Genomic DNA, 19,059 nt, shown 5'->3' with positions numbered 1-19,059 from the left:
CTTTTCTTTTTTTTCACTCTCACTCTGTGATTGGCTCGAAAAATCCTGCTCATTTAAAGCCAGCTTTTGGGGTGTTTTTGTATATTCTTTTATATTTCTTCCATGCGTTATTTTGGCGATAGATGACTGGCAGTATAAAAGCGCAGCGTTCCAGACAAAGCCCCCCCCCCCCCCCCCCCCCGCGTGCTCGCCATGAACTTTCACTCTGTCCTTTTTACGCATTTGGATTCAAACGCGCCACTTTGCCACTTTGTTCCCATCCCGCCGCTGTCTGGTGGGTGTGTGTGTGGGGGGGGGGGGGGCGGTGGCGGTTGACACGCGTTGCACGCGGGCCAACAATTGGGTGAGAGGAGCGCAAGGGGGGAAACCCCCGCGGTTGTGCGCCGCCGTGACTCACCACTCTCGGCGTCCTCTGGAATTTGGTCAAGTGCTCGCGTGCAGCCCCACAGGCTTCATCTCGTAGCCTACTTCTGCTTTTAAATATGTAGCTGCCTATATATAGATATATATATATCTATATATATATATATATCTAGATATATATATATATATATATATATATATATATATATATATATCTATATATATGTAAATACTGTTTATCTCTTGCGTGTGTTTCTAAGTAGAAGATTTCAAACCGGCCTTGTGAGCGTCCATCTACTGACGTACAGAAACAGAAACCAGGCCAAGTTGTGGCTTCTGAGTTTCCACTCCGAAAATCAGTTCAAATTGGCTCAAAGTTCACGACAGGAGTAATTGTCCCCCCCGCCCCCCCTTTCGGATGATTGGGCATTTTATTTTTGTTGTTGTTGTTGCCCGTCGCACTCAGCCACGCCAGCTCGATCCCCGGACGGGACTTTCTGCGCGCTGCTGCATCTCCTGTCAAGTCAGAGCACAGGAATGCTCGGCGCCAATGACGTTGGTCTTTTTAAGTCTTAGCGCTCGCATTCCTTCCTGCGGGGCCTGGCTTTTTTTTTTTTTTTTTGCCTTCCTGGTGGCCTACTTTGCTGCTCTACCCTACCTCGTCGTTTGGTGTCCACCTGCTCGGGCCTTTCTCGCCCCGAGGATCTCAACTGACTGCATTCCTGCCAGAGGGCTCGGCCTGGTCGACGGAATCTTTCAGGAGCGCGTCCGCAGGCCCCGCCCTTCCTTTATGGCTCAGTGTTGATGTTGGCAATAAGCTAATTGCGCTACTTTTGAACGCAGCTGGACTCTAACCTAGTTGTGTGATACGTCTACAAAAAAAAAAAAAACAGCGGCGCCCCTGACTTACGAGTTGAACCCATTAAGGACCAAAGCGCCTGTCCCGACAGCTCCCCAAAACCGTCGGTCGCTTTTGGAATTACCCTTGAAAACCTGAAGTTCTCCCAGAAATTCAACACTTCCAAAATGATTAATATCTCAGCCCCTGTAGCAGACAGAAACATAATTCCAAAAGAATTAAAGAGCTTGGACATGTGACGTTCGCACAGGCAGAAGTTTCAATCGAAGATGTAAAAATTAAAAAAAAAAAAAAAAAAAAACGAGTGGCAATTACCATCCTCGATTCTGTTACAAAGACGTCAATATCGTCTACAAACTATATCATGTCACGTTCGACTGGTTCCACTGGTCGTGCGCGTCGTCTATATAGCGCCGCCGTTACTTATCAGAGCTCCCACGTCCGCCATTAGCACGACCTACGGCTCCAAAAACGTACGTGACATACATCACGTGTATATTCTGATGTATTAAATTGGCTAAGAGGCGGAGAATTGGATTAAAATAAAGACACCGACGTTTACGTTTTGTCCGTGTATTCGCTTTAAAGGGAGAAAGACGCAACAGCGCTCCCGCCTCTAGTGGTAGAAACGCGCTCCCGTCCTTAATGGGTTAATTAGCTCCGCGACCAAGCTTGAAACTCGGTTCACTCGAATCGTAGTTCCACATTGAAATGTATCGAAAGGCTGTTAATTTGTTCACCAACATTTTTTGCTACGTGTATTAATGAAGAAAAATAATATTGTACACTAGAGATGTACAAGTACTGATACCAGGCATCGATATCAGGACGATGCACGGCCAGTATCGGCTGCCCACGTGTGGCCATTTTACGATCAGGAACTTAAGGCACACATCTGACAGATACACATTCAGAATGTATTCATTTATTTCAATTCATTTGATTGTGTGTCCTACACTAAATATGCATTTTATCACAATTTGGAGGAAGCTAATAGAAAAATGCTATTCTGGGATATAAAGGTTTGTCTTCAAAATTCTGTCATTGTTTTTTTTTAGGGGGGAGAGGGGAATTTCATATATCTAAAGTACTAAGTAGTATTGTTACTTGATATCAGTGACTACCAAGAGTTGAGTACTGACATCTGTCTGGAAAAAAAGTGGTATGGAACATGCCTACTGACTCCTTGACGGGTTCCAGGTTTGCGGTCCTGCTGTTTTGCTGATTTTTTTTTTTTTTTTTTTTTTTTTTGTGTACATTTAATAACTCTATTTCGGTCCAACTCGCCTGTATTTAGGTGTGCCGTGTAATTCCACTTCCGACCACTAGACGGCGGCACCCCTTTAGTCTGAGATTTCTAATTGAAAACAAATTTGTATTGAAAGATCAAAACCACATTTCAGCGCAGCCTGGTTTTTCGATTCATCAATTAATCGGTAATCATTTGAAATCGCAGGCTTGCGGCCTTAGTCGAACCACCCTAAACATATTTGCCCACGAAAATCCAAATTGCAATGAAAACATGCAGGAAAATCCTGGACCGTGCGAGAAGCTAATCGGTCTATCGCTAGCCAGCTAGCTTGCGCTCATTCTTTCCCCCCCCGTTTTCTCAGGTGCAGAAGCAGGTCCACCCCAACCTCCAGGCCAAGGAGGACGCCCTGCAGCACATTGAGGAGCTGATCCTGCAGCTGCTCAACATGCTATGTGTGGCGCAGCCCCGCTCGGTGCAGGACGTAGAGGTACAACGCTCGCCGCCGTCTCGGCAAACGCCTCGAGGCAACGTTTCCTCTCTCTCCCTCCGCGTCACCAGGAGCGAGTTCAGAAGACCTTCCCCCACCCGATAGACAAGTGGGCCATCGCCGACGCGCAGTCGGCCATCGAGAAGCGCAAGCGGAGGAATCCTTTGCTTCTCCCAGTGGACAAGATACACCCGCTGCTGAAGGTTTGCCCAACGCCGCCAACGTCATTCGCGCGACGGCCTCGAGCCACCCGCTCACTCCTGATTTTTTGTTGTTGTTGTTGTTGTTGTTGTTTTCCCTGCAGGAGGTCTTGGGCTACAGAGTGGACTACCACGTGTCGCTGTACATCGTGGCTGTCGTGGAGTACATATCGGCGGACATTTTGAAGTTGGCAGGCAACTACGTGGGCAACATTCGGCACTACGAGATCAGCCAGCAGGACATCAAAGTATCCATGTGTGCCGACAAGGTGAACCTTTGGCATCATTTTTCCACATCCTTCCCAGCGAGAAATTGATTTTCATGGAGTAAATTGAGCTTGCGTGCATCCCCTTTACACCAAGGGTAGCGCCGAGTGATTTTGAAAACGAATATTCTTGCCGGGGATGTAACGATTCACCCAAGGCCCGATTTCGTGGCAGGTGCTGATGGACATGTTCGACCAGGAGGACGACATCGGCCTGATGTCGCAGTGCACGGACGAGCCGTCCACGTCGGGCGAGCTCACGTACGACGACCTGGTGCGGCTGGAGATCGCCGAGGAGCGCCAGTACCTGCGCGAGCTGGACCTCATCATCAAAGTGTTCCGGCACCACTTCCTGTCCAACTCCAAAATCTTCACGCCGCGCGTAAGTGAGGCGCACGGGGCCGCCGGCGACTGCGCCAAGCAACACGGGCCACTTCACATTCGGCTTACTAACAGTAGACTTTCCGAGCTTAGCGTAATTACAAACGCATTCGTGCCAAATCCCACGTAAGCGTATCGAAGGATTACACACTGCTAAGCAAATGAAACCCAAACAAGACTTCTCCTGCCGTCTCCGGCGATATTGCGAAGGCCCGAATGGAAAACTGGGCCCTCCGCTGCGGCTTTTGCATAGTTGCTCTTTTTTGGGTAATTTGCGGTGCGCGGCTCGGCCGAGGAGGCCCTCGCGGAATGCGCAGCATGTTATTATGTTGGGACAAGAACGGCATCTGCGAGGAAGGCCTCGCCAAAATAGCGCCAATTATGTCTGCCCGCTGCCGCTTCTGCTCGACTCGGCGTTGTTTTTAGCACAGTCTCCCCTTCCTCTGACGTAACGCTGATGACGGTGAGCCGAAGAAAGAAGCGAAAATGAAGGAGAAAGTCGAGATGTAGCAAGAATAAGTAACGTCATTTTCTCAGAAAAGTCGCATAGGAGAAAAGTTGGGATAAAAATCGAGATGAAAACAAAAGTTGATATTTCACAAGATGAAAGGCTTTTCGAGAAAAGTCACGTTTCACGAGAAAAGCTGTTATCACTAGAATGTAGCCATTTGACATGCAAAAAGTCACAGTTTTGCGAGAAAAAACACAGACAGTTAAACCTAATTTAATTTATTTTGTAAGTATTTGTGATGAATCCGTTCTTTAAAAAAAAAAAAAAAAAAATCTAAAGTAAAGTCTCAAATCATGCTAAAACAGTATTTCCCACAGGAAATATTGTCAATCCAACAAATCTGTTCCAAAGATCCAAACTACTTGAAATAATTTAAAACGCCTAACCAAAAAATTGAGGGTTTTTTTTGGGTGCGGCCGGAATGGATTAACGGCATTTCAATTCAATGGAAAACATTTATTTAATATCTGAGTAAATTAATATTGAAATGATTGATATCGGTCATCAAAATAATCTCATAAATCAAAGTACCACAGTTGGTTACATAACAAGACTGATCAGACTTAAAGACGGTCACACGTTTAAAAAAAAAAAATTAAAAATTGTTTCTATTTGGGTCCCCCCCGTTGGTCGTGGAAAACGCATGCAATATCACCCAGTGTTTTTTGAAGAATTTTTGGGGTACCCGAAAAAAATCAATCGGTAAGCATAATGGAACTATTCTATAAAAGTCAAAAGCAGTTTTGGATTCCCTCGCGTTTTGCCGCTCAGGATGTGGAGGTGATCTTCAGCAACATCCTGGACATCCACGAGCTGACGGTGAAGCTGCTCGGCCTCATCGAGGACGCCGTGGAGATGACGGCCGACGGCAGCCCTCACCCGCTGGTGGGCAGTTGCTTCGAGGACCTGGCCGAGGTGCGCTCGCTTTTTCCGCACCGCCGCGCAATCAAGGCGTCCCGTCCATGTATGTTGTAACGCCCCGCCCCCCTCCCCCGCCGCATGTGCAGGAGCAAGCCTTTGACCCCTACGAGACGCTCTCGCAGGACATCCTTAGCAAAGACTTCCACGAGCACTTCAACAACCTGATGGCCCGATCCACCGTCGGCCTCTACTTCCAGGTACCGCCAGTGCGCGTCTCTGCTTACTGGAATTTTCGCAGGGGAAATCACGGACATGGAAATAATCCGTAAAATTCTTATTAACTTTACAGCCAGACTTTAAATGGGATCAATCATGGAAACCTCCTGACAATCCAGGCTTAATTTAGCTCTTCCCTGACATGCAAAGGATCCTAAACGGTCAAGATTCATCATTTCGACATACTTCCTTGATACCAATGACTAGTTTCCTAACAACTAGGGCTTTGGTGGCATTTTAGGGCCAAAAATACGAACGAAAGACGATATTAGGTGTATTTAGGATTCGTACATTTTTTTGTCAGTATTTTTTCCCCCCCTCATTTCCCTCCATTTTTCATGGAAAGTTTATCTGCGTTTTTTTAAAGAACATTTTTGGGTCGTTCCCCCCCCCCCCCCCCAATGCATTTCTATGCATTTGTCAATTCACCCATGTGTGATTTTTAATTTTTTTTTTTTTTTTTTTTTGCTGTCCACCGTTCTTAAAAAAAAAAAAAAAAAAACAACAAAAAATAATTTACTTTATTTTTGCTCAAGCCAAAGAAATAACAGTATTGCTTTGGCTCCCTCTGGTCACATCCTTGTGCCAAGAAAATCATTATTTGAAGTGAGTTGAGGAGCTTCATTTACACCGGTGGTTCTTAACCTGGGTTCGATCAACTGCTGAGGTTTGGTGAGTCAGTCTCTGGTTCAGCGGAGGTCAAGACACACATTAGTCACGCATGTGTTAATTACTTGCGGATTTTTTGCTTTGCAGGGCTGTGGGTGAATTTGTGACTAGTGAACAACGAATAGGCGGGGCTTTACTACACGGACGCACGATCATGCTTAAGTCCAAATGGAAGCACAACTGCCGTGTTGTCGGATGCGCAAATTAGCTTCTGTTCAGCAGCACATACTTGCATTTTTTAAGTAGCTGCTATTTTCAGCGCTAGATGTGACTGTCTTCCTTTCAATCTGGCCTTAAGGCTCGCTGCATGTTTTTCCAAAATAAACCGTTTATGAACCACTCCCTGAATAAACACCCTGAAAAAGACAATAATAATACTTTTTGGACTGAGGTAAAAGTCAGGTCACTCGGTCTATTTGTTCCTGTGGTGCTTTGAAGCCGGGCCGGACCGGACCGGGCCCGCCTGGTGGAATTCCTCCCCGCCAGGATTTTCCCGACGTATCGGGCGTCCTGTGTACGGTTTATTCACCGCCGCCGCATTGTTTTTTTTGGACATTCCTCGCAAGAATAGCACTGAATCGTGCTCGGAGGCCGCAGCCGGATCCCACGAGGCTTGACACCAAAGTAACGTCCACCTCTGGTTCGCATGCAACCGTTTTAAACAGTCGCAGCACGGACACTTCCGGCGATTCCCATCAGGGGGACGGCATTGCAATATTGTGATAATAGTCTCACATGTTCACAGTTGGGGCTGCCACAAACCGCTGCCTTGCTAGACACCGATTAGTCGTTGCGACTTATTGACGAATCGGATCATATGGAAATTGCAGCATATCATGCCGGCTGCTCTTACGCACTGTAACCATCATTAGCTTGCGTATATTTTTGGTTGATTCATAGATAACAGACAATCGTGATTTAGGTCATTTCATCCCCTGGCACGGCTAGGATGAGACCGCTGGTCCGTTTTCGGGACACCAGCGCTGCCGAGCAGACTGACATATTGATTGTCCAGCTCCCATCAGGGGGAAGAGGAGATTTAAATGGATGCCGCTATGGTCGCCTCTTCTCCGGTTACTGCCCCTCCCTCCCCCGCCCTGCCGTATGTCGGCCTCTCGAAACGTGAAACATACTGTAAGTCTTCTCGGTTTTGGTCGGGGGATGATTCAGTATCATGTGCAACCCGCACATGAATGAAATGAAAATGAAGCAGACGCAGGCGGGACAAGTCCAAACACATACCAGCTATCTCGCGTTCGAGCTTCTTTAGAAGTTGTAAAATATCAGGATGGGAGTGGACATGTTTGTGTTTGCCGGAGGAAGAAATGACAGTGTGTTTTTTTTTGGGGGGGGGGAATTTTTTTTTTTTAAAGGACCAAGCCAAAATACAAGATACGACCAATAATACTTAATGAAATTCCTAATTATATACGTAGGCATGTAGTTTCCGTGGCCAAAATGTACATGAGAAAAGCATCAGTGGGCAATCAAGGCAACCGCTTAAAAAAAAAAAAAAAAAAAATTCCACACCACTCCCCAGTGTTGAAAAACAATACGGAACAAAATGTATAATTACTACAGCTGTCAAAGTTAAAGCATTAACTATGGAGATTAGAATTTTATAGTGCACTAAAAAAGAATTAACTCCGTTCTATTTATTTGCTGTGGCAGCTGACCTTTGCTCACTGTGCAGCCAAACGTAGAGTCGCTGTCGCAAAGACGGACCTTTACGTAGTTTCACTTTAAAAAGTTGTTTGGCGGCTCAATGGAGACATCCCAAATAATTTCTGCACTTTGCAAAGTTGAATTCAAATACCATATAAGTCGTACGTCTTTGGTGTATTGTTCAACTGTTGTGTTTTACAGGAACAGAATCGTATTCAAGGATCAAAGAAAGTCTTTGACTCAATATATACTTTTAATTTTTTTCCACATGAATTCACAGATTTTACTCAAGTAAATACGGTTCCAAGCTTCGTAAAAAAAAAAAAAAAAAAAACTAGTTGAAAAATACGATTATTATTATGATTAATCGCGATCAATTACGGACAATTTTGCGATTAATTAGATTAAAGAATGTAATCGCTTGACAGCACTAATAATTATATATGGAGGCCCACCTGTGGATGAAATAGTAAAGCGTGTAGACTCAGTGGCCAGAAAGCGAAGACGTAGCGCATGATCCATCATTGAATGGGGTCGAATGTGGGGGGGGGGGAAATGCACATCTGATTGATAATTTAAGTGGATAAATCGTAAAAAAAAAAAATTGAAAAAATGGAGGAATAATGTGTTGATTTCCTCATGTTTATTGATGAAACTCAGTGAACTTCAGGTGGCCCGACATCACGCATTGGCTACGGGCCATCGGGCCACCATTAATGTCGGAGCCTGTGACTGTAAATCAAAAAGGACTTATTAGGGTAACAATTATCAAGAGTCCCTTCTCCTTTTAAAAAAAAAAAAAAAAGAAAGAAATACGACCCTTGATTACATAACGTTTCCCTGCTTCTGTGCAAGTCTAATCATGACGTTAAATGTTCTGTTCTTGCAGTCCGTAGCAGAAGGCTTCAAAGAGGCCGTCCAGTACGTCCTTCCGCAGCTGATGATGGTGCCTGTGTACCACTGCATGCACTACTTTGAGCTCCTGCAGGTGCGCCTGTTTGTCATACATTTGGGAATATCGTCGCTGTCCTGTGAAAAGCGCTTATCTCCAATTTTGGAAACTTTAAAAAAAAAATTTCACTTTCATGCGATGTCTGTGACGCGGAAACACGATTCATGTGAAAATAAGAAAATGAAAACAAACAACGGAGATGAGTGTTTTTCACATGACAGCGACGATATGCAACTTTAGCACAGAAGTGTGGCGTTTAAAAAAAAAAAAAAAAAAATCTAATACAATATATTCCGCCCCTCCCGCGTCCGCTGTGCAGCAACTTCAGGAGCGCAGTGAAGACCAGGATGACAGGGAGTGTCTGAAGCAGGCCATCACGGCGCTGCTCAACCTCCAGTGCAGCGTGGAGCGCATCTACGCCAAGCAGCAGCCGCGGCGAAAACCCGGGTATGTACACTCGCACAGAAAAACATGACCATTTGTGTGTGTGTGGGAGGGGGGGGGGGGGGCTGCCCTGTGCAGTTTTGGTGAGGATGAGGATAAGGGTATGGATTTAGTCAGACGAACTTTTTGGGAGTAGTTTATAGGGCTGAACAATTTGATAAATAATCTAACTGCGAGGATATTTCCCTCAATATTGTGATTGCGATTAAATATGCGATTTTTTTTTTTTTTTTTTTTTTTAAATCAAAATCCCTAATGTATTTTTTAAGAAACACAAGCGATAAATTAATCTGTTTTACAATAAACAATATCATGTTTAAAAAAAAAAAGAAATAAATAAAGCCGACCGACTGAGCGAAGAGTAGCGGTTGTTGTTGTTTTTTTTTCTCTCGCTCAAATTTGCATTCTACTACACTGCGATGTAAATTAGAATTAATATATGATTAATTGTTCAGCTTTAGTCGTATAGCTCGGCTCCAAAGTTTTTAAAGTATGACAAATATCCGCTTTCGGTGTGACTGCTTTCCACACATCAGGGTGAGAAACATTGTAGGGCTGCAACTAATGATTGTTTTAATAATCGGTTCATCTGTTGATTATTTTGTTGATTTAATTGATGATATTTTTGTAAAAACCTGTTTTAATTTCCATTCCTTTATTCAAATACAGAACATCATATGAAATCCGAAATGCAGAAAAGGCACAAACATGCTTCAGTTCCCGATTCGGTCTGTAACAAATCAGAAAATTGGCAAAATGTAAATCAGTGTATTCCAAAGTAAAAGCCGCTGTTTGCAAATGTCTTATTTTGAACAAAATGTTTACTGTTGAGAGGCTGAAATTTCAAGGATTTTGACATTTTTAAATTAGAAAGGTCAATTAATGGGTGATCAAAATATGCAACAAATTAATTTGATAAACAATTAGCTGTCGATTAATTGTTGCACCGCTAGAAAAGTGAAAGTTAAAATTCGCACCCTGGCTCTGTTATTGCAGAATTTCCTTTTTTTTTTGTTAAACGTGAACATGCCAACTTTTACAGGCCGCATAAATGGGGCTTTTGGGCTTCATTCTTTTACACGTTTTTTTTTTTTTTTCTATTATTTTGAACGTCTCATCTTCTGACCTGCGCCCTTTCTGACCCGCGCAGCGAGCCCATGTACCGCCTGTACAGTCGTCAGGTTCGCAGTAAACAGCTGGCCATCAAGCGCATGAACGAGATCCAAAAGAGCATCGACGGCTGGGAGGGCAAGGACATCGGCCAGTGCTGCAGCGAGTTCATCCTGGAGGGCCCGCTGCTGCGCGCCGGCGCCAAGCACGAGCGCCACAACTTTCTCTTCGACGGCCTCATGATCAGCTGCAAGGCCAACCAGAGCTCCCGGCTGCCCGGCTCCGGCAGCGGCGCCGAGTACCGCCTGAAGGAGAAGTTTGTGCTGCGCAAGGTGCGCATCGTGGACCGCGAGGACTCGCCGGAGCTGCGGCACGCCTTCGAGCTGATGGGCAAGGACGAGAACTGCGCCGTCTTCTGCGCGCGCACCGCCGAGGAGAAGGCGGCGTGGATGGCGGCGCTGGTGACGCTGCAGTACCGCTCCACGCTGGACCGCATGCTGGACACGGTGCTGCAGCACGAGGAGCAGGCGCACCCGCTGCGGCTGCCCTCGCCTGAGGTTTACCGCTTCGCCGTGCAGGACTCGGAGGAGAACATCATGTTTGAGGACAAGGTGCAGAGCAAAACGGGCATCCCCATCATCAAGGCGGGCACTGTGGTCAAACTCATAGAGAGGCTCACCTACCACATGTATGCTGGTAAGCTATGCCGGCACGCCTTAAAACGGACACGGTGATGTACATGTGTGATACAGAAAAAAAACGGAAGCAAAAGCAGACCCTCGCCAAGGCCGCAAACTTATTGACAAGTCTGCATGACTTGTTGGGTGGAAAGAAAAACGACTTGCTGGGTGATGCATTTCTACTCCAGTCCAGTCGGTGGCAGTAGCGCCTGTTGCGAGTGATTAACAGCGGCCAAACAAGTGTCATTCAGCAGAGGGATAACCTCCACCAAGCTCAAACGAATCTCGGTGTCCGTAATGCGTATTATCTCATGCTCATAACACTGCTCAACAATTTTTTTTACTCCATTTTTTTAATCATAGATGCAAGTAAACCCTTCGGCATATTTTTACGCTGAATCCGAATCTCCCCTCGTTTTTTTCTCTAGCACATCAATAATAATAATAGTAAAATAACAGTCATATAATATGTAATTAGTGATATTTGAGGTTAGTGTTAGGCTCAGCAACAGATGGAATTTTTTTTTTTTCTCTTAAACCTCATACGTATGAATGACAGCGCAAGCGTTTGAGTGTGAAATGTAAAAACAAATAATGAAAATAACAACAACAACAAAATGATGTGCGAGAGAGGACGTTTTTTAATTGGGCGTCGCCTAAATCCTTTTGTTTCTTTTAGATCCAAACTTTGTGCGCACTTTTTTGACCACGTACCGATCCTTCTGCAAGCCTCAGGAGCTTCTGACGCTGCTGATCGACAGGTACTCTCTTCCCCGTTGTTGTTGCCGCGGCCACATTGAAACCCAACTCCATCGCCGCCTCTGTTCAGGATCGAAATCCCAGAGCCGGAGCCCACCGAGGAGGACCGGCAGGCCCTGTGGAACGGCGACCAGCCTATGGCGGCTGAGCTCCAGAGGTTCCGCAAGGAATACGTGCAGCCGGTCCAGCTCCGGTGAGAAAATGGTTCAAGAAAGAAGACGCAGACATTTACAACATGGGAAACAATTGAAGGATCCGCATGCATTTCGAATTACTACGGCACTTGAAGGAAATTGGGTCATATAATTAAAAATGAGCACATTCACTATTTTAGTAAATACATCAGAGCCTGTGGAATTAAAACCAATCAAGATGCTTCTGAGGAATCGTTTTTATTCTACTTCTGTTATTTTACGGGCTTACCCTAAAAGCACTTTTGTGTCTAACTATTTCCTTCTAAGGAGCGACAGGGAGCCTCTGAAGCGCCGGCTCTGAAACACGATAGAATACACCAACGATTGGTCGTGAGGATATTTTTTGGGCTAATCGGTCAGATCAGTTCTGCTGTCTCTGCTCCGCAGGGTTCTGAACGTTTTCCGCCAGTGGGTGGAGCATCATTTCTACGACTTTGAAAACGACCCCGAGCTGAGGACTCGCTTGGAGGAATACATCACGAGCAAAATCCAACTGCGAGGTCAGGCTTCCTGCTTTAAAGGGGACATAATAATAAATCAGTTCCCAAGTTTCTTAGTCCTAGCGACTCATGATTTTTTTTTTTTTAGGCCGATGCCATTTGGCAGGAACAAAAAAAATCAATAACAACAAAGATATGAATTACAAAGGTGTCAAATGAATTTTCAAGACCAAAAACCTGCAAAAAAAGCATGGACTGGTGGAATTAGATTTAGGCCTTATGCATGATTTCCATATGCAGTACATGAATGAAGTTAGTGGCAAAATGTGATTTTTGCATGATGCCGTTTAACTCATTCACTGCCAGACATTTTCAGGCACTCTTTTACCATAACGTTTGAAGAAAAAAAATAGAAAAAAAATATAATTCAATTCCTGGGATTGAATGGCTGGACTATGAAAAGACGAATAAATACGTCAATGGCAGTGAATGAGTTTCTTCCACTCCTTTATTTTCTTTGCCATGAAGTGATTGGTTCAAAATAAAAACCAGTGACACCTTTCTCGCATGTCAACACACTTATACATTCCAAGCACGAATATGAATCTATATCATTATTATTATTATTATATTAGCTATATACACATATTTACAGTCTTAATGGACACAAGAGGATGGAAAACTGCCCATTATTATTTTGAACGGCCTAATATCCACCGGTTTCAGTCAGCTACGAAAAAGTCACTTGTCCATAACATTTCCCCTTTCAATGAACCTCCGTCACCGTGCCGCCGCTTGTGACCGAAGGCAAGTCCATGCGGAAGTGGGTGGAGTCCATCAACAAGATCATCCGGCGCAAGCTGCAGACGCAGTCAAACGGCGTGAGCCACAACATCACCTTCGAGTCCCCGCCCCCGCCCATCGAGTGGCACATCTGCCGCGCCGGCCAGGTGGACTCCTTCGATCTCATGACCCTGCACCCCATCGAGATCGCCCGGCAGCTGACCCTGCTGGAGTCCGAGCTCTACAGGTGAGTCGGCGGCCGGTGGGAGGGGGGGTGTGGTCGGGGTGCCCCGAAAGCGGTCGCTAACGCCCGCCCGGCGTGCGCAGAGCCGTGCGTCCGTCTGAGCTGGTGGGAAGCGTGTGGACCAAAGAGGACAAAGAGAAGAACTCGCCCAACTTGCTCCGGATGATCCGACACACCACCAACCTCACGCTGTGGTTCGAGAAGTGAGCGTCGCGGCGGCGGCCGTTGGTCTTGGTGGCGCGGCGCCAATTAAGTGTGCAAAATGTGCGGCAGGTGCATCGTGGAGACCATGAACCTGGAGGAGCGCGTGGCGGTGTGGATGCGCGTGATTGAGATTCTGCAGGTCTTTCAGGAGCTCAACAACTTCAACGGCGTGCTGGAGGTGGTCAGCGCCATCAACTCCGCCCCCGTCTACCGCCTGGACCACACCTACGAGGTGACCAATGCTGTCGACGCGCGCCCTATTTGCTCAAAAGACTGTTTCCTCCAATGCTAGCAGCTTCTCAAATGGCGTCCGACCGTAGGTGTTTGGTGGCGGGACGCACAGATATATATTTAAAAAAAAGTAAATAAATTGTTTGTCTCTTAAAACTCTATGGTGCAAAATAGGGCTCACAAACGTAAATAACATTGCTGATATTGTCAATATTTCCTTTTGACCATTTATGGCAGCTCTTGACGTCCGCCATAACCGATTCGTTCGTTTCTGTTGTCACCAGCACAAAAGCACAACAAAACCATGCCGGTCTGCGCTGTTTTTTTTATTTGTTTTTATTTTTATTTTTTTTAATGTAGAGAATGTTGTCTTATTTTATTTTCTAGATACTTATTCATTGTATTTCTGATTTTGTGGAGTGAAAGTTGCAACCGTCTACTAGTGTGGACTAAATGTGGATGTCAACACTGGTGAAATTCACATTTTTTTGAGAGTAATGGCTCACAGCAACATATTGTTACATTTTATATACATATATATTTATACCGTATATATGGGTGAGCATTGTTAAACATGTGAAATTATGAACTGAACTCGTTCATTTAAAAATTGGTGACCTGAACTTTGAACTAGATCGCATAGGAAATGAACTTTCCCAGCACTGCTCCGCTCTTTCGTGACTCTGCGTTTCGCATTAGTTGAGCGATTAGCATTAGCTTGTCCAATCGTCTTCTCCTCGCTGCTGTTCCTCGTCCGCCTTTAGCGATAGCACGACTTGTTAAAGCCTAGCTTGTTTTCCACCATGGAGGCGAGCGGTTTTAGCCAGCTGATCTGTCCGCAAGTAGGATGCCGCTTCTGATTGGCGATCACGATGTGGCATTGTCCGAAATTGTGATTTTGCTCCAAAATCAATAAGTAGATGAGATGCTTACCATATTTCCACAAAAGAAAGTCGCCCCTGTTGTATTTTTTACGTCCCCAAAGACGGCCTCAATTTGACTGTGCGTGCCTGTGCCTGTGCGTGTGCAGGCCATACCAGAGAGAAAGAAAAAGATCCTGGAGGAGGCTGTGGAACTGAGTCAAGACCATTTCAAGAAGTACTTAGCCAAACTCAAGTCCATCAACCCGCCGTGCGTGCCTTTCTTCGGTACGTCCGCCGCCAGCCTCCCCGTTCGCATTTTTGTCCACTTTTAGCTTGAACGTGCCCCCCGCCGCCACCTCCACAGGGAACTACCTGACCAACATCCTGAAGACGGAGGAAGGCAACCCGGACTTCCTGAAACGCCACGGCAAGGAGCTGATCAACTTCAGCAAGCGGAGAAAAGTGGCGGAGATCACCGGCGAGATCCAGCAGTACCAGAACCAGCCGTACTGCCTTAAAGTGGAGCATGACATCCGGGTGGGTGCTCAAGGCCACATCGGCCACTAAAATGCAGACGATTTCATATCGTGTATTATGATTACTATGCAGAACTTTACGCTACTTATCGTATCGAGTACAACTGTTCATATTGTGCGCTGCTATTCTCCAGAAACTCATACTACTTAGCCAAAATGTATCGAAGAAAATGTTCTTGAAACCTTTCGATTTGTCCGCTCCTATTAGGGGATGAACAGTTTTGAAAAATGATCTAATAGAGATTCCCCCACTTTTGCAATATTTTAATGTGAAATTATATTTTCAAGGTCCACTTATTATTACTATTATTATCATTATTATTATTTTTTTTTTTACAATATACTCAATTAACTACAAACAATTTATGTAAAGAAACCTGTTTCTTGAAATGTAGGCGTTGACGTACTTGTTTTGAATCCTCAGCGGTTCTTTGAGAACCTGAACCCGATGGGAAACAGGAGCGAAAAGGAGTTTTCCGACTACTTGTTCAACACGTCCATGGAGATCGAGCCCAGGAACTGCAGACAAGCGCCTCGATTCGTAAGCCACTTTGCCAACATCTTTCTAACCTTATATCATACCGATAGGAACACATTTGACGGCCCCCAAAAAAAAATACCCTCAGTGTCATTCTTTCACCCTGAAAGTTGAGCCGTGAATGGTCGTTGTGAGCAGTTGTGATGTCATTTTTCAGTCGACAGAAGACAAAATGGCCGCCCCCAGAGATAGCTAAAAACGAGTGGATTAACTTACTCGACAAACGCAATATTTATCAGAACGCCCTGTTTCAACTAGTGGGCTTGCATAGAACATATTCTTGGAAAAAAAATGTTTGCGTTGACTTCCACTTTAAAGAATGTAAACAGTCATGAAGCCATGTTACATTAAAAAAAATGTTATGATTGTATTCCATAAAAAAGGGCTTTACCAAAATTCAATTATGTACTTTACCCAAAAATGTAATATTCTTCAGGCATGTACACAACTAGCACCTGAGTGAAAACTAGCCATATATATGAATAGCTAGCTAGGACACATCATGCTAAGCTAATATCCATCTTTTTCAATACCTTTGTGGGACAGTCACACCTGCTAATATGGCCGCCACATATATACATGGATTGCTTTCGATGGGAAAGTTGCCCCTGCCAACATGGCCGCCACAGCGACACGCATTTTAAACTCGTGACCGGCCATATTGTGGCCGATTCTCGCGGCAACAGATTTAGAAAGCGACTGTGCAAAGGGGTGTTTTGAGTGCACTGCACTTTTCTCTCTTTTGAAATCTGGCGTCCAGTTGTTTCCAAGTCCGTTAAATCGAGCTTCCGCTGTGCAGGCAATTTGTAACGGCAAAGCCTGTAAGGGTTAATATGCGGTCTCCTCCCGCTCTCAGCCCAGAAAGACGGCCTATACGCTGAAATCGCCGGGGATCCGGCCCGTGCGAACGTCTACCTCTGGCACCCTGAAGGGCCACCCGGTGCCCCTGGAGAGGGAGCCGGCGCACAAGATCACCTTCCGCAGCATCGCCGAGACGGACACCGAGACGCCGGCGTCGGCCTCGGTGCCCACGTCCCCCAACACGCCCACGCCGCCGCAGTCGGCCTCCTCGGACCTCAGCTCGGTCTTCATGGAGCACGACCTCAGCAGTTCCTACGGCGGTGCGTTGGAGGCCCGCGTGGAATTCGGGGGATTGTTTTGGATTCCGCCGTGAGTCCATCTGATCTCTCCCTTTTGGAATCTTGCAGGTTCCAACTCCATTTTTGCTCCGGTTCTCCTGCCGCCTTCAAGTGAGTTTTGAGTCACCACAATCGGAACGCTGGCTTTTGCTACGCTGCGGAAAATCCTACTACTTGTGGGATTAACTACTACAACTCTGCTTTTCAAATTGCCTCCCTACTATTATGTGGGGTTTCTTGCTTTATCCTACTATTCATATTGTCTACTACTACTGCTGCTAGGACTATTACTACATGTAACTTGATACTACTTTTCATAGTCTTATGATGCAGAAATGCATACTACATCTACTTTTAGAACTACATACTACTTTTCCTTGCATGTCCTGCAAATATGTGCAACGTCATACTACTGTTCAGATTTACTACTACAACTTCTATGCAACACTTCATACTTTGCACATTGGCTACTAGTGCTGCTATTAGTATTGCAAAATTTGATGCTACTTTTCATGTTGCCTTCTACTATGACTACTGTGATTTTTCATATTGTCTAGATGTCTGCTGCAACTTTTTGATCATATTTTTTTAACACATTACACCGTAAGACAAAGATAATAGCGTTCACAAACCACCCCATCAAACCATCCAGCCCCCCCACACACGCACACAGAAAAAAAAATCCAAAGATTGACGATTTTTCGCTCGATTTTAAAATTAAATACTAATGGCCAAAGTATTATAAAACAGTCAAATATCATGCCAGTAATTCATATTGTTATTGTTGTGAGTGCTAAGGGATGTTTTTGTTTTTTTTTAAAATCATGTTTTGGAATTTTATTCTGCCTAATATCGACACTGGCCGTAAAAAAAAAAAAAAAAAAATCCATAGCAGCTGGATATATATTAAACTTTTCATATTTTGTGAGATTGCTTGGCAGAAGTTCATCTTTTTTTTTTTTTTTTTTTTTGCTGTCAGGGTTCCAGTCGGTGTCATGCGGCAGCCTCCACCAGTTGGGGGAGGAGCTCCTCAAACCTCCGCCACTCCCGCCTCGAAGGAAGGACACCATGTCGGAAAGCAAGGTGAGACTTGGAGTGCACACTGTAAACGGATTTGCGACGCGAATGTTCACATTTCCACTCTTTTTCACTATATTGACGATAAATGGGAAGTGAAATGTGCAGCACAAGTTTTTCAGCCCCCCCCCAAAAAAAATATTCAAGAATAATTTAAAAAATGTGAGTGGATGAAAATTTTACTTGGACTTTCTCAAATTTTAAATCATTGCTGTACTAAAATGTTTGACAAAAATGTTGCTAACATTTAATCAAACATTTATTTGTTATTTAAACAAATTGAAAAAATAAATGACTCAATAAGTCTATTTAAAACGCCATACATAATTTAGACTTATTCAAGAATTTTTTTGGACAAAAGTTTGACAATTAGATACTAAAATGTATATTGAAAATGAGTAAAAAAATGTTATTCAGACAACTCTGAGGAATAATAAATCATAAAAAAAAAAAAAGGCTTTTGACAAAAATGTTAAAAGTTTATACAATTAAGTCAATGGTGGGGGGGGGGGGGGTAAACTCAACTAAACCAAGTGTTGTTTGCCCGTGTGTCATCAGAGCTCTCGGTCGGACAGCCCCCCCGCCATCCCCCCGCGTCTGCCCCCGCCCCTGCCCAGGACGCAGCCACGGACGCCGGGCTACAACGGGCCCCTGGACGGCCCCCTGCCCAGCCCTCCGCCGCCACCCCCCCGGGACCCCCTCCCCGACACGCCGCCGCCCGTGCCCCAGCGGCCCCCGGAGATCTTCATCAACTACCCGCTCAACCTGCAGCCCTCGCCGGTGGGCCGCTACCACTGGGACTTCGGCAGCTCGCCCGCTTCGCCCAACACGCCGCCCGGCACGCCCTCGCCGCGCGTCCCCCGCCGGAGCTGCCCGCTCAGCGCCAGCCAGAACAGCCTGTGTCCGCTACCGGCCCCCGTCATCGCCGCCCCGCCTGTGCCCCCCCGCCACAACTCCAGCCCGCAGTTGCCCAAGCTACCGCCAAAGACGTACAAGCGCGAGCTGCTGCACGGCCTCTCGCTGGTGGAAAACAGCGCCTCGGGGGACTCGTAGCCGCGCCTTCTTCGCCAACCCT

At 45.5% G+C, this 19,059-nt stretch overlaps 1 protein-coding gene across 1 annotated transcript in view; it reads left to right on the top strand.

The window, feature by feature from the left end:
• Positions 1 to 19,059, top strand: part of sos2 (son of sevenless homolog 2 (Drosophila)) — a 28,231-nt gene that overhangs the window by 6,156 nt on the left and 3,016 nt on the right. The window contains exons 2-23 of the mRNA XM_086048652.1: positions 2,836 to 2,961; positions 3,033 to 3,164; positions 3,266 to 3,430; positions 3,603 to 3,809; positions 5,091 to 5,234; positions 5,327 to 5,437; positions 8,680 to 8,778; positions 9,062 to 9,189; positions 10,337 to 10,992; positions 11,656 to 11,737; positions 11,806 to 11,928; positions 12,317 to 12,429; positions 13,177 to 13,399; positions 13,480 to 13,599; positions 13,670 to 13,832; positions 14,862 to 14,979; positions 15,059 to 15,231; positions 15,655 to 15,771; positions 16,625 to 16,889; positions 16,977 to 17,018; positions 17,887 to 17,990; positions 18,543 to 19,059. The exon at positions 18,543 to 19,059 is cut by the window's right edge and continues 3,016 nt beyond it. Coding sequence (XP_085904778.1) covers positions 2,836 to 2,961; positions 3,033 to 3,164; positions 3,266 to 3,430; positions 3,603 to 3,809; positions 5,091 to 5,234; positions 5,327 to 5,437; positions 8,680 to 8,778; positions 9,062 to 9,189; positions 10,337 to 10,992; positions 11,656 to 11,737; positions 11,806 to 11,928; positions 12,317 to 12,429; positions 13,177 to 13,399; positions 13,480 to 13,599; positions 13,670 to 13,832; positions 14,862 to 14,979; positions 15,059 to 15,231; positions 15,655 to 15,771; positions 16,625 to 16,889; positions 16,977 to 17,018; positions 17,887 to 17,990; positions 18,543 to 19,037 — 3,906 coding nt within the window. The 3' untranslated portion in view covers positions 19,038 to 19,059. The remainder of the gene's footprint in view (positions 1 to 2,835; positions 2,962 to 3,032; positions 3,165 to 3,265; positions 3,431 to 3,602; positions 3,810 to 5,090; positions 5,235 to 5,326; positions 5,438 to 8,679; positions 8,779 to 9,061; positions 9,190 to 10,336; positions 10,993 to 11,655; positions 11,738 to 11,805; positions 11,929 to 12,316; positions 12,430 to 13,176; positions 13,400 to 13,479; positions 13,600 to 13,669; positions 13,833 to 14,861; positions 14,980 to 15,058; positions 15,232 to 15,654; positions 15,772 to 16,624; positions 16,890 to 16,976; positions 17,019 to 17,886; positions 17,991 to 18,542) is intronic.

Source organism: Filicampus tigris, chromosome 13, assembly GCF_054856515.1.
Source record: "Filicampus tigris isolate MCC_2025a chromosome 13, RoL_Ftig_1.0, whole genome shotgun sequence".
Taxonomy (NCBI): Eukaryota; Metazoa; Chordata; class Actinopteri; order Syngnathiformes; family Syngnathidae; genus Filicampus; species Filicampus tigris.
This window is presented reverse-complemented; position numbering and strand designations above follow the sequence as displayed.